The 22,797-nt window shown below is 34.3% G+C and overlaps 1 protein-coding gene across 1 annotated transcript; it reads left to right on the top strand.

The window, feature by feature from the left end:
• The first annotated feature begins 794 nt into the window (after positions 1 to 794).
• LOC129747722 (putative beta-carotene-binding protein) lies at positions 795 to 21,514 on the top strand. The gene is made up of 5 exons (XM_055742060.1): positions 795 to 967; positions 11,404 to 11,492; positions 20,733 to 21,024; positions 21,096 to 21,242; positions 21,305 to 21,514. The coding sequence occupies exons 1-5, from the start codon at positions 883 to 885 to the stop codon at positions 21,466 to 21,468; spliced, it is 777 nt and encodes a 258-aa protein (XP_055598035.1). The 5' UTR covers positions 795 to 882; the 3' UTR covers positions 21,469 to 21,514.
• Positions 21,515 to 22,797: the final 1,283 nt, after the last annotated feature.

Raw genomic sequence — 22,797 nt, 5'->3', positions numbered from 1 at the left:
CGTCTTCATTTTTGAGCTCGTGCCTACTTTTTTTTCTCAAAACTGTTAAATAGACAATTTATTCAAAAACCTTGCGATTTCTTAGCGCCCAAATTTCGTACTAATTATTTTATATGCGGATAGCAAAGATATGTGAAGTTCACTTCGGATGTTTAACGTCTCAATGCTGTTTACTTGTCAATAAAAATTACACGATAGTGACAGGAAAATTATTAATTTATTTTAAACGCGCCTCTGATAGTAAAATCGTTACAAAAGTTATTCCTCTTTCAGAGTCGCTTCTAAAAAGTTTTTTCTTTGATAATTGACTTGAATATAATGTGATTGTCATATGGATATAATTTCCAACGGGATGTTGTACTGATAACAGGTTCACCTTTGAATCCCTGCCCCGATAATAGTGTTGTGACTTTGAGAGGTTTATTTCCGTTTTTGGGTTTCCAGCCAATAATAGCCGCAACGTAAATTGTTAATGCTTACATACAAGAGTTTAACCTCACTACTGGTTACCTACTAAGCGACGACGTGTAAGTATCATCTGCTCGTATGTAGTTATTCACTTGGATTAAACTTAACGAAAAACGTATACTACCGGGCGGCATGAGTGCAGTTAGTGCCCGCAAGTTAACGAACATCAGTCCCAGCCCCAAGGCAAGCGACTTTAGGCGCCTTAACCGGCCGCCTTCTACGGTTTTCGCAGTCAAACTAAGCGTAAGTTACTAGTAAAGTTGCATTCAACAACGAATTTTCATCTCACATCAATCTGGATGCCGATATAAATAGAATCATTCTCATGCTGATCGCGCTTAGTAATAGCTTTGAGTCGGATAAGAGTAGTGTATTTTGGTTCAGTTATCTTCTGGAAGTTGAGCTATTTAAAGGATGAAACAGTTTCTGTTGATACTTGGCGCGGTTTGCCTAACCGTGTCTGCCGTGAGCTTCGAGGATGATCCTGAGGCGGAGCTTCGTGAGTGAATCTGTTAATTAAATAGTGACTAAAGCAAAGTTGACAAGGGCGCTGCCCAAGGGATATTGTCAAATACCACCTGATCTTTGAATAATATGCTTACTTACATATTTGGACCATATTAAGAATATTAAAGTGAAACAGGAGGCGAACTGATAAATTGTCACTGTCGTATCACATATCTTTAAAGAAGAATAAAGTTTAAGTGCTTTATGAGAATTTTAAGGTGAAAAAAAAACAGTTGGTATTGTAACTTTATATAGTCTTGAATTTTATTTTTTACAACGTTTTAAGTACATATGCTTAAAAAATGGAAAGTGTTAAAGATGCACATTTCGTTTGTTGTATGTAGGTTGGCCGAGGGTAGAAATCTCATCCAGCTAATGAAAGTAACGCGAAACAATTGATAGTAGTAAAGTGATTTATAAGATTCTCAATGAATGTTATCCAACTACCTATTCAATTGATCTATTTACATGCGTAGGCACTATGAAATTGTTTTCACACGTTATAATGTTGGAATAATTTACGTTTTCAATCCTCCAGGTCAGTGGTCGGCAATCTTTTGAGTCAGAAGAGCCAAAAACTTGAAATTATCCAAATTTCAGATATTGAAAGAGCCACCATGAAGATTCATTGTTTTTGTTTTTAATAAAACAATAACAAAGTATATGAATAACCGATGAACTAACGTTTTACCAAAATACTTTAAATCATATAGAGTTTTTACGTACTCTTGAATATTTTTGAAAATCTGTTTCTGATTACCATTAGGTACATGGATTCTCTTCTGGATTGTCATCTCTTCTAACATGGCGTGATTTCATATTGATTTTAATGCGTTGGCATGATGTTAAAGTGAAAAAGTTGATCATCATAATTTATAATCTCTTCGGCAAAGAAAAGCTTTTTAAATAACAAAATTAAAGAAAATAAATTTATTTATTTTTTTAAATTTTCAAGCATTCTCATATTAATTCCCCAGAGTTAGCAAATACTTTCGAAAATCTTATTTGGTTACATTAAACTGAGTTTAATGTAGCCAAAAAAATTAAATCTTCAAAATCATACTCCTGATAACAGGTTAAATATGTTATTCCAAATTTGAAATTTTCGAAATTCATGACATCAAGCGAACCGTTGTTCAAAATTTTGGGCATATGTGAAGTTAAAAATCTCATTTTATGTCACATTTGAAATCTTCAGAATTGAGTGTCCAATTAAATGGAAAATGTAATTTCAAGAGTATTAATCTGTGTAATCTCAATTTATTGAAAAAGAAACAGTAAGTTAAAACCGGCAAGAATAGTTCAAGGACACTTGGAGTTTCGAAACAAAAATTAATTAAAATAAATCAACGGTAATTACCGTAATCTTAATTTAAAATGAAAAAAGTATGTGCGTTACTGAAACATTGTGTGCGTTTGGTGAATCTTGGCTTCAGGCATCATACTTAAATTTTTTTAAACATACGATTAAATCAATAAAAAATACTTTTTCGGGGTGTAAAGGTCAATTAAGTTATCGATTAAAAGTATTTTAACTGTGATGTGAGTTTTCAAATGTTTTTTAAGAATTAAAATTCTTATTCTTTCGCAATGCTAATTCGAGTTTGAAAAGTTGTCAAACTTTAATTTGTAATTCTCAAATTTTAGTTTTGGAATTTGGTATTTGAATTTTATGCATCTATTCACCTTCTAAACCGTTATTTATTGAATAAACTTTGCAGATTTTTTTCTGTACGTAGGCTTGTCAAATCCGGGCATTTAATTTCTTAATTTTAAACTCAAATCCAGATAATATCCGGGCAAATCCAGCCAAAATCTAGGTATTTTGCATAAAAGGTAAGAGAAAAGCTAAAAAATGAACACTCCACATCAGCGGCGTTCAAACTTTACAAACAAAAAATGCATGCGAATTCATTTCGTTAAAACAGGTAGAAAATTTGGAATTTTGTAAAATTTGTTGATATTCCTGGAAAAAACGTGCCTTTACCACGATATCTGGGTAGCAAAAAAATCTGGGCAAGCCCGGATAAAACCGGGCAATCTGGAATGCTTTTGAGGTATCTGTATTTTTTTAAATAATTATTTAATTTGAAACGGCTCTTACGTGGTATCTATATTCGAAGAGATACATACATTAAAATAATCGTTTCAAATTTAAATGAATATGAAAGGATTGAGGTGAATTTCCCAAAATTTTTATGATTTACTCGTCGAAGTTGTAAATATTTTTCAAGATGGTTGATTAGTTTAAATACGATTTTGCAGATTTCAACTGATCAATTTTCATAGAGGGCAAAAAAGTGATTACGAGTACTTAAAATTTAAAATTTCGAATTTTCAAATAACTTTCACGGCAAAAACTTGCTGTTCGAAAGTTAGAGCTAAAATATTATTTAAATTAATTATCTTTATCTTCCATACACCCTGAAATTTCAACATTCATAAATCATAACGCGCTTATAAAACGTGGTGTGGTGTGACAAAAATGACAAAAATGCGAAAAAAATGACAAAAATGACCAAACCGGTAATGTACCGTAAACTGGGGGAAAATTGATCACTTTTTTAATTCATTTTCGAATATTTTGGAAGGGGTTGCTTTTTTATAGCACTTAAAAGTGTCAAAACTTTTACTGAGATAAGGAGTTAAAAGCATGATCATTGATAGCAAAATATTCAAACGACATTTAGTGGCTATAACTAAATGTTTGTTACAATACCAGATTTCATGTTTCGGGGTTACTTTGAACTGAATTTTTCAACGTTTTCTTTCAAAAACAAATATACTTAAAAGATGGACAGATGCTGCATACATTTAGGGGCAACAATTATAAACATTTCTCAATATTTTCTGGTTTAAAAAACAATTGTAATTTCACCTTCATGCAATTCCCTAGGTCCTCCCACTGTTCCCATGTTCTTTTTTTCTTCAAATATAACCATTTGATATAGTTTTGAGTAGAGATGTACCAAATATTCGGTCTGCCGAATACTGCCCAAAAAACGTTTGGCCGAATATTCGACTCACCGAATAGTTGAGGTAAGTATTCGGCCAAATAGGCCAAATATTATTTTTTTTTAATTTATACAATCGACTTGTAAAATTTTTCTAATCGTTTCGGATAATTTATAAAATATCCAAAAGTAATGTTGAACATCTTAGATGTATTCGTATATATTTCACTGTAGATCGGACAGGAGCATGCCAACAAACATCGCTTTATATTTATATTACCGATTATTCCCGATTTTCTTGAAAAATCCAGGCTTTCCCATAAATCCAATAAAGAATTCGAGATAAGTGAAATCTGGATGGGATGCCCGGCTTTATTCAAATTGTTTGCTAAATCCAATAAAAAACTCTTATTTTTCGTTGAAAATTGCAAGCTTTTGTGTCCAAAATAAATTTTTAAATTATTTCAAAATTAACTTAAATTTTTTGTAATATCCCAAGATACGATTTTAATACTGCTGCTGTGATTCAACGAAAACCTTTAAATTCAAGTTATTTTCTTTCATTTTGTTCTTGTATGTTTTTGGCCTAGATTTTGTTCAAATTTGACCTTTTTTTAAACTTTTAAATAAATTTTCCTGAATTGCTCGACCATGTAGTTCAAAGTACGGTATGCTTAAGGTTGAAGATCATCGTTCTATACAAATATTCTGAAGATGTCTTGCTCATATTCGACTTTCATGTAATTCGATGTCAAATAAGTTGTTTAAATTTCTTGGTACCTGTTTCAACGTGTTTTGCCCAAATTTCACAGGAACCCATTCTCTATGGTGATAAAGGATCTAGGAGCGACATCTGATGTCTTTTCAGTTATTGGTGACATTTTGTAAATCAGAGAGACCCCTACTTGAAAAAGTTCATCTGATTGTATCAACTGGTTTAAAAAATCAGCTCAAAACATGAGGGGCATTAAGAAATAAATAAAAGGAAATTGAAATTATCGCATTTGTATTTTTACACAAACCCAACATAATATTTGACCGAATATTCGGCCGAATATTCGTTTGGACGAATAGTTGAAACGGTCAATATTCGGTATTCTGCCGTTCGTCGAATACGACTATTCGGTACAATTCTAGATTTTAGTCATTGGTCCTATACAGGCTTTCTCATAGAAAATGTCCGTTTTTAAACATCCAAAAAATATTATATAGTTGATCAAAGTTACCCCGGTGATCAAAGTTCCCCCAGTTTACGGGACTCTTAAAACCGTTCTCTACAACTTTGTACAAGACATATCGTCTCTTTCTGTTCACTGGAAAAAGTTTTTATGTATTAATCATGCAAAAATGAAAAAAAAAACAACCAAGAGAATTACATAAACACCATATCACCGAAAATGGAATAAGTTTCAAATAGGTGCAGCATCTTTCATAATACGCGAATCATTATGTTGTTTCCGTTTATTTTTACTGAATGCAGTTCACGGATGCTGTAAATATAACGTTGGGTTTAAGCAACGGGCATACGTTTTGGAGGGTTCTGGAAAAATAAAAGTGAAGCTCATCACTTCCTCCCTCGGATTGTGCTGTCTTGTTAAATTTGCGTGATAATCTTCTTATGCCGTATTATTGACGACATGGAGAAGCGTGAGAATGCAGATTGTAGGTACTACCGGAATGTTGCGTGTGGAATTCAAAATAACTACATGCGTCGGTTAAGTATTCTCTATTGAGATGTTCCTCTGATTCCTCTTATCACATATCGATTTAATCATTAGCAAAGCCTAAGTGAACATAGGATGGTACTCTGCTGTACAGTTACGGTGTGACTAATTGATCTGAAACTGAAGCGTAAACTTGTTTGCGTGCATTGTATTTTGATAATGCTGCAACTCTCCAATATATGTATCGTTGCAGTAGATTGAGATGTTCTTCAATTCGTCTTACATCAATGACAATACGCATTACGCAACAGTACAATCAACCATGACGATTAAGTCGATCTGTTAAACATCATTTCTCACATTATTTGACCTAATGAACTCAGCATCTGCAATACAATGTAACTAAGGTTTTATTTTCTGATTGAAATTAAGTTCTCATCTTCAGATGACGTTGACCCAATATAGGAATTCAAAATAAGTTTAATAGTGCTATGCCTTTTTATTGCAAACACGCGCCAAGTTTAAATCAAGTCTATTCCGGTCGAGCAAATCTAAAAGAAACATAAATTTAGCAAATTTGATTGTACAGTTGTCAGAGGGTAAGGAAATTGCCACACTTTGTAGTCATTATGCGGAGCTGCATCAAGAATTGGACAAGTTTATGAAAGAGCATTTGACACCGATGCAACGTATATAAAAATGGTCATAAAATGTGCATGTTCAGGCGAGTTTTTTTGCGTCCAACATAGCTCTACCATGATTTATGGTTGATTTATATCACCAAGATAGACAACTTACAGAGGGAAAAACGGCCGCAATACTTTCGGTTTCTTCACAAGCAATATGCAACATCTGATTACCTTGTTCAGGGTTCTGTATGGTCTGAATAGTTCTCCGTATATTTATGTGCGGCTAGCTGGATTTGGAAGTGACTTGTGGTGACCATCGTCGACTGATCGAGTTCTGCAACAATCTTGATAAACCTATCGCAAAAGTGTATCAGAGATAAATATTAGCTTCTTGACAATTGTCTAAGAGTTTTCAAATAATTTTATTGCATCCGATTATTTGTACTTCATTTTAATATCTTTATATTTTTTCTTGAAGTACCCATCAATTCCTTTTTAAATTATATTTAAGAAAAAATTAAAAATCATTTTTCATCATAAATTCTAGCGCTCTACCTGGGTAGGTATATTTTATTACATACACTTTTATTTGTTCTACTTAACAGGGGGAAGAGATAATAATGCGAAAAACAAATAAATTGGATTAAATTGCACAAACATTGTATGCAACGAAATTGCATACTATTTCATTGCACAAAACTTATAAATAAAGTAATTTTTTATCGGAAAAATGAATAAATTCAAGAATATAAAAGGTGAAATAACTCCCAACTTCCAATATTTGTTTTTTGGTCTTGTAATCTTTCGGATATTTGAATTTTTTTTTATCTGAAATTTACATAAAATACTTCATTCCCCCGTCGGGTTTTTTGGAAATTTCGAAGGAAAGGGGGTTACAAAAGAAGAAATTGAAATTTGTGCCAGCCTGATTACGCTTCATTAAGTAAAGCATTCAGAGTTTTCATATATATTGTTGTTTCAGCGATACAATGCTTTAAAAAATGAAGAAATTGCATTTTTTTTAATTCAACAGAAAACATTTGCCTCATCATAGAAGAGACTCTCCTCTATCCTACGCACTATTTACAGTACATCGATTGGGGAGTGTAGAACAACTAAGAACTTCGAATTTTACACTTACTTGTGTTAAGATTCTTTCAAAAATAAATACTAACTTCAAAAATTTTTATAAAAAAAACATTTTTAACTATAATTTTGGCGAAAATATTAAATTTTGAAAAAAATTGAATATATACAATAAAAATTATCAAGAATTGATCATAAAATTAACTTGCAACACGAACATGGGATGAATCATCCAATAGGATAATAATCCCAGAAGAAAACTGGCAACACTATATCAAATTAACAAGAGCATTGTAATAGAGATGTACTCATACAGAAAGTATGATCATTTCTATTGAAATACAGAATACAGTTTTGAGATGATTGAAGAAAGTTACAAATCAAACATTCTCACTTCTCTTTTTTTTAGTTCTGACGAATTATGTGTACTTTGGGTACCTTATGGGTGTGGTTTTATGAAAAAATAAAATATCTGTTTTGATAATCATTGATATTTTGTGCATTGTTTGCTCGCGGAGAACCCTTTTTTATGAAAAAAATGTGTTATTTTGAAGTGTTTCCATAACAATTGTTCTCTTTCTGCATGGAGTTTAAAGTTAAAAAAGTGCTTTGAGCATATCATTTTTTTTTATATAAATCACCGCAGGTTGTCAACGTGTTTGATAAAATTTAAAATGCATTGCAACCTTTTTTTGAATCTTTTTTAAATATAGCAAATAAATTATTTGCTAACCATGTAGAGTAGAGTGCCTCAAATGACCCGACATTTGAAAAGTTTCGTCTAACAATCACCGATGTCAACCATTTTTTGTGCTTTAGATTGCGAAATCTTTAAATTTTTCTCTAGTTTATAGTTCGAAACGTAGTTCAGGCAAAACTTTAGGAGAGTTGGATTTCTTTTTTTCCCTTTTCATGTGTTCTTCATATTTCCAGGGTAAATAAACATTTTTAAACTCCATTTTTTGCTGAAAAACTCACAGAAACTTAGTTTTATGATTTTCAACTACTTTTGTTGAACGAAAAACTTTAACGTTGGAGAATATTGCTAGACACTTTTATTTTTCAAAATTGTATGACCACAGAGGCAAGGAACATGACTTCCAGAACTACGCACTTTGCTACCGAGCATGTTCCGAAAAAAAAATCTGTTATTTGTGAAACAATTTAACCGAAAATTATATGGAAATGTGACTATTAGTCAGTCTTAAAATTTTTTCAAAAATGGTTGAAGTGTGTAGAAACTTGAACCAAATAAGGACTGAAAGTCATGTTCCTTAGCCCCTGGAGTTATGTAATCTTGAAAAAAAAAAATGCCTAATCAACAAAGTTTTTCTTTCGAGAAAAGTGGTTTAAAATCATAAAACTAAGCTTACGTGAATTTTCTGTGAAGAAATGGGATTTAAAAAGGTTAATTTGGCCTAAAAGATATGATGAACACATGAAAAGGGGATAAAGAAATCCAGCACTAAACTGAAGAAATGGCATGCCTGCCATTTTGCGTGTTCCGATCGTGGCGGTCGAATATTTTGATATCTCATTAACCTTCCAAAACCGTTCGCTAAATATCTGTTTCGGGGAAATTTGAGTTGTGGTTTGATTTCGTTCTCCTGACTGTAAATGTTAACCGATTTTGATGATACACAGAAATTTTTTTTTGACTATTACGTGTCACTGAAACTGCAACCTTTAAAATAAATCAACCTGTAATTAACAAAACCTGTAATTTTAAATTGTTTTCCTTAAAAGTTAATGAAGATTCATTTATTATTACAGCAAATGTCCTGTAAAAAAGTTGTACATGTAAAATTAAATGTCACGTAATTTGTTTTTCGACCTGTAAAATTACGGTAAATGTCCTGCTATTTTTTGTTACAGGACATTTGCGTAATTTTACAGGAAAAACTTTTGCTGTGTATTATATTCATTGTGTAGGTAATTTATTCTTATTACTCAACATTTAAAAATAAAGTCGATATGTAGGTATTATCAGGTTATCAGAAACTGGTTCAAAAAGTTATAAGTCCGAAAAATTATTTTTATTTTTAAAATACTCATAACTTCTGACAGCTTTTCTGTATTTAAGTGTTTCATTGATGTTTGCAATTTTGGCTTTGCAGCGCAGCTATATTTCATATCCCAATGAACCGATTTTCAAAACTCAAGTTTTAATTTGTTGTCGTTAATTTAGATCATTATTTTCATAGAACATACTTGGTCTGTCAAAATTCCCAGTTCTTCAGTATAATGGAATGATGATAAAGATGTTTGAAATATGCGCTCAATATGACAATATGAACAGCTTTGGAGGGTTAACAGTGATGAATATCAACCTTAACAAAGTTAGCCCATTTTTGAAGCCTTATGGTTTTGGATCAATTTGAGTCTGCAGGCGCGGCGCCTAACATTTCACGAGTTTTAAATGTTCCATACAAATTTGGGACAGTTTTATGTAGAGCCTCGTCACATTTTTGAACATATAAAAATCGAGTTAGAAAATCAATGTTATGATTTTTTTCAGGGAGCAACAATCAATTGTAAAACGATTGACTTGTAACTTTCTTCACTTAACTCAAAACTATATTCTGTCTACGATTGAGATACCTTTATTACCATGCTCTTGTTAATTTGCTATAGTGTTGCCATTTATTTTTAAGATTAATTCTAGATAAAATTACTCGCGGTGTTTGGGAAAGTTGATCATTGATATAAAATGTTTGTTCTCAAAATCTTTGTAACATTTTACAGTTAAGCTAAAAAATTCACAATTTTCTTGAATACATTTTAACGAATTTTCCAAAGTAATCCCGAGAGCGAGACCTAATAGAAATAAACTTACTGGATGTTTGAATTAAGCGACCAAATCAAATTTTAAGTTCTTTGCGCTTCGAAAAAATGTGTTTTTTTAAACTCTGTTTGATGCGTCCAGATGTGATAAAAAATGCCGAGTTTCTGCAAAATTTAATGCTAAGTGCAGAAAATAAACAGTTCGCGCTTTGAAGAACTCTTGTTTTTTTAATCTTTTAAATAGTTTTGTTTGATTTTTTTTTAAATTTTATTTTATTTGAATTTCTTTATTAAAATGGTCAAATTCGTGCCATACTCTATCTACTCATTTTGATAATGAAATACTGCAAGCTCTACTTTTTTCCTAAGTAATGATTCATACTCGTGAGTTGATAATGGAAGCAGATATAGGCTATAGGCATTATTGCGTTTTTTTGTCTTCTAAATCAGAAGAAAACTTCTGATAATATTGTTTTTTTTTAAAGAAATTGGTTAAAATTTTAGCACCATGTAGTGGCAAATTTAACGTGATCGATAAAATGGGAAAACACCATCAAATTTTAGAGGTCAAAATCTGGATCAATTTGTATAAGTCGGCTACTCTGAAAAATTCGCACTGATCAGTTTAATTTAAAAAAAACTAACAATTAATACACCCTGAGTTTATTCCAAAATCACCAGAGACATTGAACACTCTGCGGTGTCAATCAAATCAAACATTTGAGCATCAACCGTTTCATTAAAACATCAAGCCATAAACGGTTTTCCACAAAGATTTACGGCTCTAAGATGTTGTTGAATTCCGCCTTTGCAAACAAGTGACTTGCATCAACACCGACATACTCATTAAATGGGGGTAGCTAGCCGTTACTAGAACCAGTTGTTAGGTTGTTAAATTTGACTCAAGCTTATAGCTTAAATGAAAAATTCTATCTTGTCACCATTACGCTGCCCTCTAATGAAAAGTGTACGTTCGTAACTACCTTAAGCATCGTAAAAATATGGATGAGCTGAAATTGACGAATTCCGATTACTTAACCCTTTCAAAAACTTTGATCGAAATATCTTTTTCGCTTTTTCTTTATTATTCATCAAATGAATGTTTATTTCGTGCTGTGGAACGAAACCGGAAACATCCAAGTAAAACTATTTGGTCTAAATCACTAAGGTTTTTAGAGAAATTCGAACATAGTGAATATTTCAAATATTACCGGGTCATTTTTTCACACCCCGGCTAGTGTATTTTCGTTTCTTGTTTTATTCTGAATGAAAATCATCTTACCGGTTTTCTCAATCTTCCTCTCGTTACAGCATCGTTTATGCGCATATGTAATCGCGATGACCCTGAACTTGGCCAGTGCTTAAAGGACTCCATCCAGCGGTTACTTCCTCAATTACATGTAAGTTGATCTCGGAGGCGTGCTGGTCCCTAGGTAAGGTGCAAGCGCTGAGATGTGTAGGCAAGCAGTTAACCTTGAGGATCAACGCATGACGACAAAAAAAAAACGTAATTTTTCATTACCGTAGAAAAAAATGGCTGACACTTATTGCGTGATTTAAAACTATTAAAGTGTGTTGTTTTTGACTGACATTTACTGTGAACAGGGAATTCGCATGCTGGTAGATGAGTGTGCATCTTTTCTATGCAATGTTTTGTTAGCAAGAAATTCAGGTTCCTATCTTGTTTTACTTTTCAGCGTTGAACTCTTTTGAATTTCAACGTTCCCAAATTGTTGCTACCAAAAGTATAAGAATCTTGTAGTATTTTCAAATATCGAGGAGCAAATTAAGTCTATTTCAGAATCTTAAAAATCGGCGTACCTGAAAAAGTTCAACGTGGGAACGCAGATGAACAGATGTACAAGCTAAGCCATGAAACTTGTGTAAATTCCATACGACCATTTTGAAAGAATTTTATGCTTTTTGGTTGAGCCATCAGATGTCTCCAAGAACACCAAAGAACTGTCAAAAAAAAGCTCAGTGTAAATAAAAACAACTAGTCACTTTTAAACATGTCATGTGAGGGTATTGTTATAGTAATTTTTTTTATTGAGAAACTTGACGAGTTCAGATAAAATTTCTGATAAAAAATCGGAACACATTCATGAATTAGCAAATGGAAGACTTAAACTCTTTCGCAATTTCTTTCGAACTTTCTTGAAGAGCAGAAACATAGAAATCACAATTAAAAGTGCTGTGCATGATGCATAGAATTAGTACTGCTACGTGGGATCAGTAATGTTTCTTTTGGATTGGACTTAGCTTGGTTAGGTTCTTCTGACTACGATGCACTATGGGAGATCTACATACAAGCAAGCGGACAAAAATATTTCCCTAATTTTTTAAACAATATGATGATCATTTCTGTTTGTTATGATCGAAACTAGATGTCTTAATTCGTTTTTTGAAATTCGGATAGCAGCATATTTTGCTTGCTGAGCTTGTTTGCTTGAAAATCGCCAATAGTAGGTAAGAGCATCAGTACCGGTAAGTGCTATCTCAGGTGTTAACCCGGGACACATTTTCGGTCTTATTTTAGCTTTGGCAGCTCATTTGCGCACTGGTAAGTGCTAAACTGGTTCCCATTTTTGCCACTGGTGACGCATCGATAGCTGTTGTTGTTGTTTGTTGCTATTTTCTTTTGTAAATTTTCCCCAGACACTTTAGCACCTGTCAAATCAGGAGCTGGTCGGTATTCATATTTGACTCCTGGCTCGTTTTTTTAACACCCAGGAGCAAGATAACACCTGGTTTGAAACCTTGCGGTGCGCCGTCGAAGTGTCAAAATGGAGTGTTATTATAGCTTTGACACCTGACCGCTGCTGATACTCTAAATGAACCAGAAAACCGAATACTGCACACCTTTAAAGCCTCTCAAATCTCTTTGTTTAAAGTGGTCACAGTTAAACTCTTCAGAACTTGTTAGTATGGACCAAAAACTTTGATAAAATAAAGGTTTTTGCCCTGATACAAGCTTTAAACTTTTAAATTTCAATTATCTTCGTTTTTTTCATGTATCATCATTTTTTCATAACTTCAAAGCATTACTAAATCATATGTTTTGGAAAGCTTGACTCATAACATTAACAACCATGTACAATACTTATAACTTTTCATGTTATAAGTCCTCCTAACGAACCTTCACTCAAATTGTAAAAAATTAAAAGATTTTCAATCTTACGTTAAATTAGTTATTTTTAAATTTTACTGTTCAGAAAAATTATCATTTTTTTACTATTTTCATCAATATCTCGATTATGGTACCTCTTACAGTGCAAAATTTAGAAATTCTTTTAATCAAGATGTATAATTTCCAGAAAAACATTGAAAAAAATATTTATGACAATCACTTTTTCTATTTTTGGCCACCTGACCTTCTATAGTGCGATGGCCGTTCAAATAGTGCGTGTTCCTTAAGCGATAAAAGAAATCAGGAGACAAAGTTGATGCCATTTTGTAAGCTAAAAGTAGTTCTAGTTATATAGAATAATTCAACAATTTGATGTTGTAAAATGTATTGAAGTATTTAACTTTATTTATTTAAGATTTTATGTACGATTGCGTTTTTTTTTAAATGTTACTTTTAAAAGAGCTATCTAGAAACATTGCCATCTATTGCATCGTTGGTAAGTTACAAACCAAGCAAATATGTTTTTCGTCAATTTTTAATGGCTTTTCTTAAAGAGAACATTCGAAATTTTACACAAATTTCTGAAGATTTTTTTGTTTGAGCTTCAAATATGTGCATGTGAGAATACCTTTTCTGTGAAAAATTTCCCAAAAATTCAAATCGCACTCTATGTAGTGTTTCTTGGCATACATCATAGTACATGAACAATAACAGATATGTCATAGCACAGTGGTCCAGAATGGGATTTTAATGAGCCAAAATTAATAACTAAGAAACTATAAGATGAAGACAAACGGTGTATTCAGCACAAATGCTCATGAAATAATGCGCTTTAACCCTCATCCGTCCTAGGGTCCAGGTCGTACTTCTTGGTGTGTCAGTTTGACACTCCCGACTAAAACCACTTTATCTCTCCTCAAGTAACCATAAGCACTAGAAAATAGCACCAATTCTGCTCTAACGTCATCTGTAGAGCTTGATTCTGTGCATCATATTAGCTCAGTGAGCCAGGCTTGGCGGTATTAACTGCCGCTTTAGTGCAGAAACTGGTATAACCCTATAAAAGCACTGGATTAGCATTGGTTGATGCTATAACGTTGGCGGGCAAAATGCTGAGAAAATGCAAATGGCGTTCAAATGAGGTTAGAACATGTGAGAAAAAAAATTGTTTTTTGATTTTTGTTAAGCGTCATTTTTCTGCCATGTTACTGAATTTGTCTTTTATTGATATTCGCTTATGCATATTATTACATGACTTTTTTTTTTATTTTTTCTGCTGAAGATCATCTGGAATCAAACTTATGTCATCTATGGCTTAGACATTTTTCAGTGATCATGCTTTTGGACCTATCAGGTCCGCATTAAATATTTGAAAAAAGTTTTATTTGAATAATTTTTTTTGGCAACCGGTGCTCTGAATTTGAATCAATTCAGTATCAATTAATGCTAAAGTACTTTGCCCTAATGTCACTGTAGTGAGTAGGTACATAGTGCTAAAGAGCATTAAAACAAGCTTGTGTGATGCCAATTTAATGCTTAGAAAATATGGTATTTGTTATTCTGATTCAGAGCTATGCTGCATTTCAAAAGCATTGTGAAAAGCTGATAAAATGCTAGTATAATTCTAATATAATGAAGCATAACAATCGAAGGGCTGTTATAATAGACTGAGTCGATTTGGGGTCATTTTTGAATTTTTCAAACCCTGGGGTCTTAAAAGCATCGTTTTGGTTCAAACTCATTCATGATTTTTGGCAGAATTTTTATGTAACCGTTTACATGAATAAATTTGAACTTTTTGGTTTGTATGGGAAAATTGAATATTTTGTAATGAAAAATCAACATTATTTTTGTTTCTTCTGTGGAACCAAGCCTGCTAATAGTTTTGTGCCAATTTATAAAATCTTTCAAGGAAATTTTCCTCTGAGGGCATCCGCAGCAATCGCGAGTATAGTGAAAATGCTCACGCGTTTGATCACTTTTAAACCGCACCGGGGGTTAGTATGTGGGTGAGCAAAATAGGGCCGTTGCCGTCGGGACCGACAAAATCACCAAATTTGCTCACTAGAAAGGGGCGAGAGCAAACATGCACTGAAAAAAATCTACCATTTAAGGCTAAGTTCAACAAACGATGTTTATTAAAATTTTGTAATTTTGGTAAACAATTTGTTGATTAATTAAGCAATTGTGGCTCTTCTTTTGATTCGTTCGAACGTGCGGACGGAATTTTGTTCGCGGGGGGATCGGAAATGTGTCGAAAATTATATAGAGCCATTTTGGAAGTATTCTGTGCTGGGTCGAGAGGTGAAAATTTAGGCCCTCGGAATCGGTGGCCCAGGGTTTGTTCTTCGCAGCCGAGTGGGTCGTCGGAATTAGCATAATTTTGAACAGTGCAGAACTTGCAATTGACCAGCATCGAGTAACACCAACGTAAGCAATGCAGGTAAGTGAAAAAACTGTTTATTTAGCGAAAATTTATTTTTTTTTAAATTTTTTTCTACCCTCCGTACAGGTTGGAAAAGTATAGGCAGCAGATAGAAAAAAAACTTCACTGTCTGACCGGAGCCATGAGCAGCATCTTTAGCAGATAAGTTTGAACCGGGGCAATGACGCATACAATCCTCCTTCTCGCTGCGCTGCACCAGGGAAAACGGTTCCGACTCACTGAAGCCAAAGTCTTGGACCAGCGGCGGAAAACCTCCTGTTTGATCGTGGAACTCCACAGCAGCTGGCATATTTCGCGCCCCGTCGAATAACCTCCAACAATCGCTATGCATAATAATAATTATAATTAATAATTAATAAAAATGATAATAACCGAAATTGAAGCGAAAAAACTATCGACTCCGAAAATTTATTCGATCAGTAAATTTAATTTAATATTTTCTGTTAAAGTTTTCTCAGTGCAATGCACAATTTAAAAATAATATGCTTCCACCCGGTGCGCGAAAGAGTGTGTATACCAAAATCGGTCCGCTGAAATGAGCAAAATCGGGCCGCGTATACTCTCGTATTGGTGCGTTTGCTCTGAGCACTTTGTCGAAGACCGTTACTTCGTATCTTATTATGCAAACAAGTTATTAGCTGTTTAACAGGGGTATGTCTTTTGGCATTGATAAACAATAAATTCAATTGACACCAGCGAGGTATTGCATGCAAGGGGCTGAAAGAGAAGAAAATTTCCGAACTGACATTTCAGTACCGCACTGACGTTTTGGTTCCAAAATTCCATTGAAATCAAAGGAGAACTGACGTTCTGGTTCCAAAAAGTCAGTACGGTCGGTTTGTATGTGATTTGACAGTTGCTTTAGTCCTTTGATTGCATGACTACTTTTCATACTTCGCGGGGCACAGGCAGTGGTGTCAATTGAATTTATTGTTTATCAAAGCCAAAAGACATACCCCTGTTAAACAGCTAATAACTTTTTTGCATAATAAGATACGAAGTTACGGTCTTGGACAAAGTTGTTCAATGGAAAATTTTCTTTGGATAATTTATAAATTGGCACAAAAACTATGAGCAGACTTGGTTCCACAGAAGAAACAAAAATAATGTTGATTTTCCAGTAGGGGGAAGTCGTCTATGGCCGGACAACATAGATTTTTCGAAAACACAATATCCTAATAATGTTTTAACATCATAAGAAATATGGTAATCCAATCTGAAAAGATAAACCAATGATAGGCAACTAAAGCTTTTGCCTAGTAGTACGGAGAGGACCGCCTAAACTTTGCATTTGTATTGTGGTCAGTTTTTTCGGCTTGTAAAATTTGAACTGCACATGAACGACATCGTCGATTGGTTATCTTTCGACTACAGTAGATATGAGATAACAAAACGGAAATTCAAACAAAATATTAGGAAAATAAAAAAAAGCGATTTGTCTGTGACCGGTCACCAAGTTGTTGTCTATGACCGAACAAGAAAATATTTAAAATTATAGATGATTTCAACTTGAAACTTTCATTTTTTCATCTCTATAGCACCCTCAAATGGTAAACAGAAGATTAGGATTCAATAACGAAACTATTTTGGTCCTCTGAGAAACTTTAGATTTTGCGTCCGGTCATAGAGAATTTTTCTCTAGTTTTTTCGAAACAAATGTTTCATTCTAGTTTGTCAAAAAAACATTTATGACTGGCTTCATAAAACGTTTAGTATTGGAAAACACATACTCACAAGACCTGCGCAAGTGATTTCAGTCATTTTGCTACGTTTTTGTGCCATTGGTGATAACTTTGGTGAAGTAATTCGTAGTGTCCGGCCATAGACAACACTTTTGGAAATGAGCGAAAACTAACATGAAATGATTTCTCTTACCACATGAATATGTTGTAAATTAATTTTTTTCTAATATTGTTAAGTGATCATAATATTGATACTCTTCAAATCAGTAGAGGAACCAATATCAATCTGTCCGTCTCGGTGGTCGAGTGGTTAGCGTGGTACGACGGTAATCGCTGGTCCACTGATGGCATGGGTTCGATTCCCATCTCGGTACTGGGTGTTAAATGTTAATCTTAAGTTGTCCGCGTCATTTATTCAGTCTGTAAAGCCTAAATCGGCTAAGACGGTGTATGTCTTTTAATATTTACAAAAATCTATTTTTGAAGTTATTGCTTGAAAACCTTAAGTGTCCGATAGTAGACAACTTCCCCCTACAAAATATTCAATTTTACCATACAATCCTAAAAGTCCAAATTTACTCATGTAAACGTTACTTAAAAATTCTGCCAAAAATCATGGATGAGTTTTGAACCAAAACGCAGCTTTTAAGACTCCAGGGTTTGAGAAATTCAAAAATGACCCCAAATCGACTATTCAACTATTCGCCCAAACGAATATTCGGCCGAATATTCGGTCGAATATTCTGTTTAGTTTTCCATACTAATACAAAAGCGATAATTTCATTTTTCATCTATTTATTCCATCCTAATGCCCCTCATGTTTAAAAGTCGATTATTTCCATCAGATCTTCTTTAAGTAGAGGTCGCTTTGATTTAGATCAAAGGAAGGACATCAGATGACGCTTCTAGGGCGTTAATACAGTTAAATCGGGGACAAAACATGTCAAAACAGGTGCCAAGCTATTTGAAATGGTTTATTTGATATAGAATTAAATCTATGTCGATTTTCAACTAGATGTCTCCCAAAACAGTTTCCAAAATGAACGATGATCTTTGACCTTAAGCATGCCGTACTTTGTACCACAAGTAATCACACGGCCGGGACTAGACGGTTTTTTTTGAAAAAATTTAAACTTTTCATTGAATCATAGCAGCATTGTTAAAATCGTATCTTAGGATAAAACAAAAATTTATGTTAATTGATGTCCATTTTTAAACTTAGGGGAGATGAGGGCATAATGGGCACCTTAAGGAAAATGCTTATTTAACCATAGAGAACAGCTGTAATATGTGAATTACATCATTGTTTCGTGTTCCGACACTCAAATAGTCTATTGTCTAATTGGATGAAACTTGAAAAAGTAGATAAAAACGTTTAAAAATGCATTTTAAAAAATTTTGCCGAAAGCTGAAAACCAGTCACTGTAGAGGCATAATGAGAAACCCCCCGAGGCAGTATGAGCACCATTAATGAAGGCATAATGAGCATTTTCTGCCGGGGAATCTAGCAGCGAATTCGACTCGATGAAGTCAATTGACTAATAGAGCTACAGCTCAACTTGTATCGTCTGTCGATTTGGCCTATTGGTTAGATGTCGGAGAGATAATCAGTAGGCTCGAGTTCGATTCCTGGTGGAGGTGATTTTTTTTTCTTTATTTATCATTTATGATCATGATTGCACTAAACGGTAAGGCGTAGATTCATCAAACAAAGCAAAAACAAAATAATCTAGGTCTGTTTGTAGAATTCAAAGAATTAACACATGTTCATACATTATGTTTCTGGTGTTTTGTTTGACGGATGATGCTTTGATGCTATTAGCCGTATAATGTAACAATAAAAAAAATCAATCATGAATGGTATGTGCAAAAAAAAAATCCCCTCCGACAGGAATCGAACTCGAGTCTACTGATTACCTCTCCGACATCTAACCAATAGGCCAAATCGTCAGACGATACAAGTTAAGCTGTAGCTCTATTATTCAGTTGACTTCATCGAGTTGAATTCGCTGCTAGATTCTCCGGCAGAAAATACTCAATATGCCTTCATTGAAAGTGCTCTGTTCGCCTCTAGTGAACAAATTAAAGTAAAAACGCGTTTTAAAATTGATTAAAGTGAAAAATAAAAAATTTTATGATGCTGAAAATTTAGAAACAATGTGTAGATCATGTTGCAGTGCGTACATTTCAGATCAAGATGATTTAAAGGTCATAAAAGCTTATTTGGTGGTGCTCAAAAATTATAATATTTTCGTCACTTGAGAACCTAGCTGGTTATTATTTAATATTTCTGTAAATATGAAAAGGATATTTCTTTTTTGGTGAAAAATTAATACTATAGGTAGTACGAAACAAGTCCTCATGAAAATTTGTTTAAGAAAATACGTACTTATGTAGAAAAATGGACTTCTCATTATGCCTCGGGTGCTCGTTATGCCCTCATCTCCCCTACTTTGAAAAAGCGTTTTGTAACGCAAAATCTAAAAAAATTCAAATAGAAATTTGGTGATATTATTTGATTTAGAAGATAATCTGAATAAACCCGGGTAAAATTCAGAATGTGTTCAAAGTTTCTGAATATCCCGGTCAGATTTGACTTTTCTCGAATTACTTAATGGATGTATGGGCAAGCCTGAATAAATCAAGAACATTTCGAATAAAGATAATCAAATTAGAGAAAAATACACGGATACATCTAAGATGATTAACTGAAACCATACGTTTTTGATGAGTTTGTTGCTTTTTTACATAAATTTTGCAAATTTCATAATTTATCCGACATCAGTTGAAAAATTTGAAAATTCTGTTATAGCATAAGTTTAAACAAATAAATATTCGGCCTATTCGGAATATTCGGCCGAATACTTAGCTCAACTATTCGATGAGCCGAATATTCGGCTTAACGGTTTTTTTGGCGGTATTCGGAATTCGGTACATCTCTAGTTCCGATATTTAGATTTTTTTTAGAAAATACAAAAGTTCATTTCGATGTCTAAACGTGACGAATAAAATTAAATGTTTGATTGAAAGATAAACCTGCTGCACATATGGGGGAAAGGAGTCTAAATGATTATTTTTCTGGAAAAAAGGCTCACTCTTCACACTATATAAAATAAAAGCATTCATAACATCTAATTATGAAAAGGCTTTTATAACTTTTTCTTTAAAATATTAAACGAAATTTTAAAGGGCCAGTAAGATGTTCATTTCATGGAAAATACTCTCAAACTTAAGAACTCTTAAAAATTTCATACGTTATTATATTAGGTCAATTTATAAAACGTGAAACCAGAATTCAGAAAACATAGACACTAAAACTCTTTTGCTAAATTAATTTTTACCCTGAATTTCATTTATAAATTTTCAATTGTCATTTCAACAGGGCGGCATTCCTTCGATCGGTTTTCCATCGATCGATCCGTACACCCAGGAAAGTAACTACTTTGAGTACAAGAACGATAAAATCTTTGGTTCCCTGCACGTGCGAAATGGAAAATCGTACGGCCTCAGTCGGGCCCAGATTCGGGATGTCCGCGCCACCGCTGACGACAACTCGCTGCAGATGGAGGTGGACGTGCTCTTCCCGAAGGTCGTTTCCGAGGGCAAATACAAGGGCGAAGGACGATTCAACGCGATAAAGGTTGTGTCCAAGGGATACTTCAATGTTACTACTTGTAAGTGTCGTTGATTGTAAAGTAAATTTTCGTTCTGTGAACTTTCTTTTAAATTTGACGATTTTTCGCAGTGGACGTCAAGGTAACTTGGAAGTTTGTTGGTCGAGTAGCAGAGCGAAACGGTGAGCAGTATATGATGATCGAGAACTTCGACATGAACCCTGAAGTAGGAGACATGAAGATCTACGCCACTGGTCTGTTCCCGGATCCAGGACTAAGTAAACTAAATTTGAACGTAAAAACTGAGAATCGTTGATCTAACAAAAACCCCTATTTTCAGACCAAGTTGCGCTGGACTTTGTAAACCAATACTGGCCGATGCTGTACAAACAAATGTTGCCGGAAACCAGACAAACCTGGGAACCAATAATGCTGGATCTGCTGAACAAGATGTTCAACCGAGTTCCATATCGAAGGCTGTTGCCGAAATCAGAATTTGAATAAAGTTCTCTTTTGTTATAATGCTTGAATAAAGCGATTTTTAACCAAATTAATGCGGTTATTTATATGAAATGAGAAAACCTTTGTTCACGAAACTTCTACCTAGGGAATTTCCCCAAAACTTTTTTTTCCACTTTAACAAACCAATTAATATCAAATTAAAAAAAAAATAATCAATGAAATGTTCGATAATTTTTCAAAGAGAGGCTGCCCGAACCATTGTATGTATGTATGTATGTATGGTAGCCACCTTGGGTGCACGGTTGTACCGCAGTTGTGGCTAAGGCTTCATCAACAAGTCACCGTAAGTTACCATAAGTTAATAACTGCTGGATGAGACGTTCAAAGGAGTGGATTCGTAAGTAGAGTAACTTACGATATCCGAAGGGTTAGGATCGAATGGTCTCGAGAAGTTATTGCCGAATATGCAACTAACTCACTATGCAAGTCTCTGTAGTCCCCGCCCCCAAGATTTGTTTTTAGAAGAACGCGTCAAACAGCAGGAGAACTTAATACGAGTAGTACTGCCACAGATACATACCCATGCGCTCAATCCCTTTGTTTGATGCCCTGATGCATTCCACCAGCCCCATAAATATTTATACAATTCAGAATCATGTAAAGAGAGGCTGCCCGAGTCATTGGTCGATAAAATATATATTTAATTTTCGGGCTCTACAGTATAACCTAAGGGTGAGTTAGCCTGCCCAGCACCTATGAGAACCCCCCTCAATATGCCTCAGGGTCGGCTATCCGCCTTCTAGCTAACCCAAGAAAACACTGAGCTTTGTGAACACGAACTTTCCCCGCTTGTTTTTTTATTGGGTTGATGGGTCGACAAGATGGTTTCTACCACTAAGATGTCACAATAACATAGGCTCTTCCTACCTTGACGATGACTGCCAACGATGAACTCCGGGGCTGCCCCAGCACCTCACTCCCTTCCGCCTTCTTCCGTTGAACTACGCTGCGGCGCAAGGTGAGTAATCCGGTTGACTTTTGGCGGGGCTCTTCTTCGGCTGACCCTTCCGATTTCCGAACCACCAGGTGTTGACGGTTACCTGGATGTGATGTAATGTCGGACCACTCGGCGTTGACGGCTGCCTGGGTGTGGTGAGAACTGCTAAGCTGTCGTGACGGAGCCTCTTAGGATTTGCCTCGCTGCTCTGTTGGCTTTCTCCAGACTAGCTGCAGTCCTCCAGTGGAAGGGTTCAAATCCAACAAACATAAAGGGGTCCTGGTTGTAGTGTGATTGTTTTTCACTGTTCGCACTATCGGTTGAACCGTATGATATGGATGTTGTTTGTGGAGTCATTGTCGTAGCTGTAGGTC

This window comes from Uranotaenia lowii, chromosome 2 (assembly GCF_029784155.1).
Source record: "Uranotaenia lowii strain MFRU-FL chromosome 2, ASM2978415v1, whole genome shotgun sequence".
Lineage (NCBI taxonomy): Eukaryota > Metazoa > Arthropoda > Insecta > Diptera > Culicidae > Uranotaenia > Uranotaenia lowii.
Note: the sequence above shows the minus strand (reverse complement) of the source record. Positions and strands in the feature narration are given on the sequence as shown.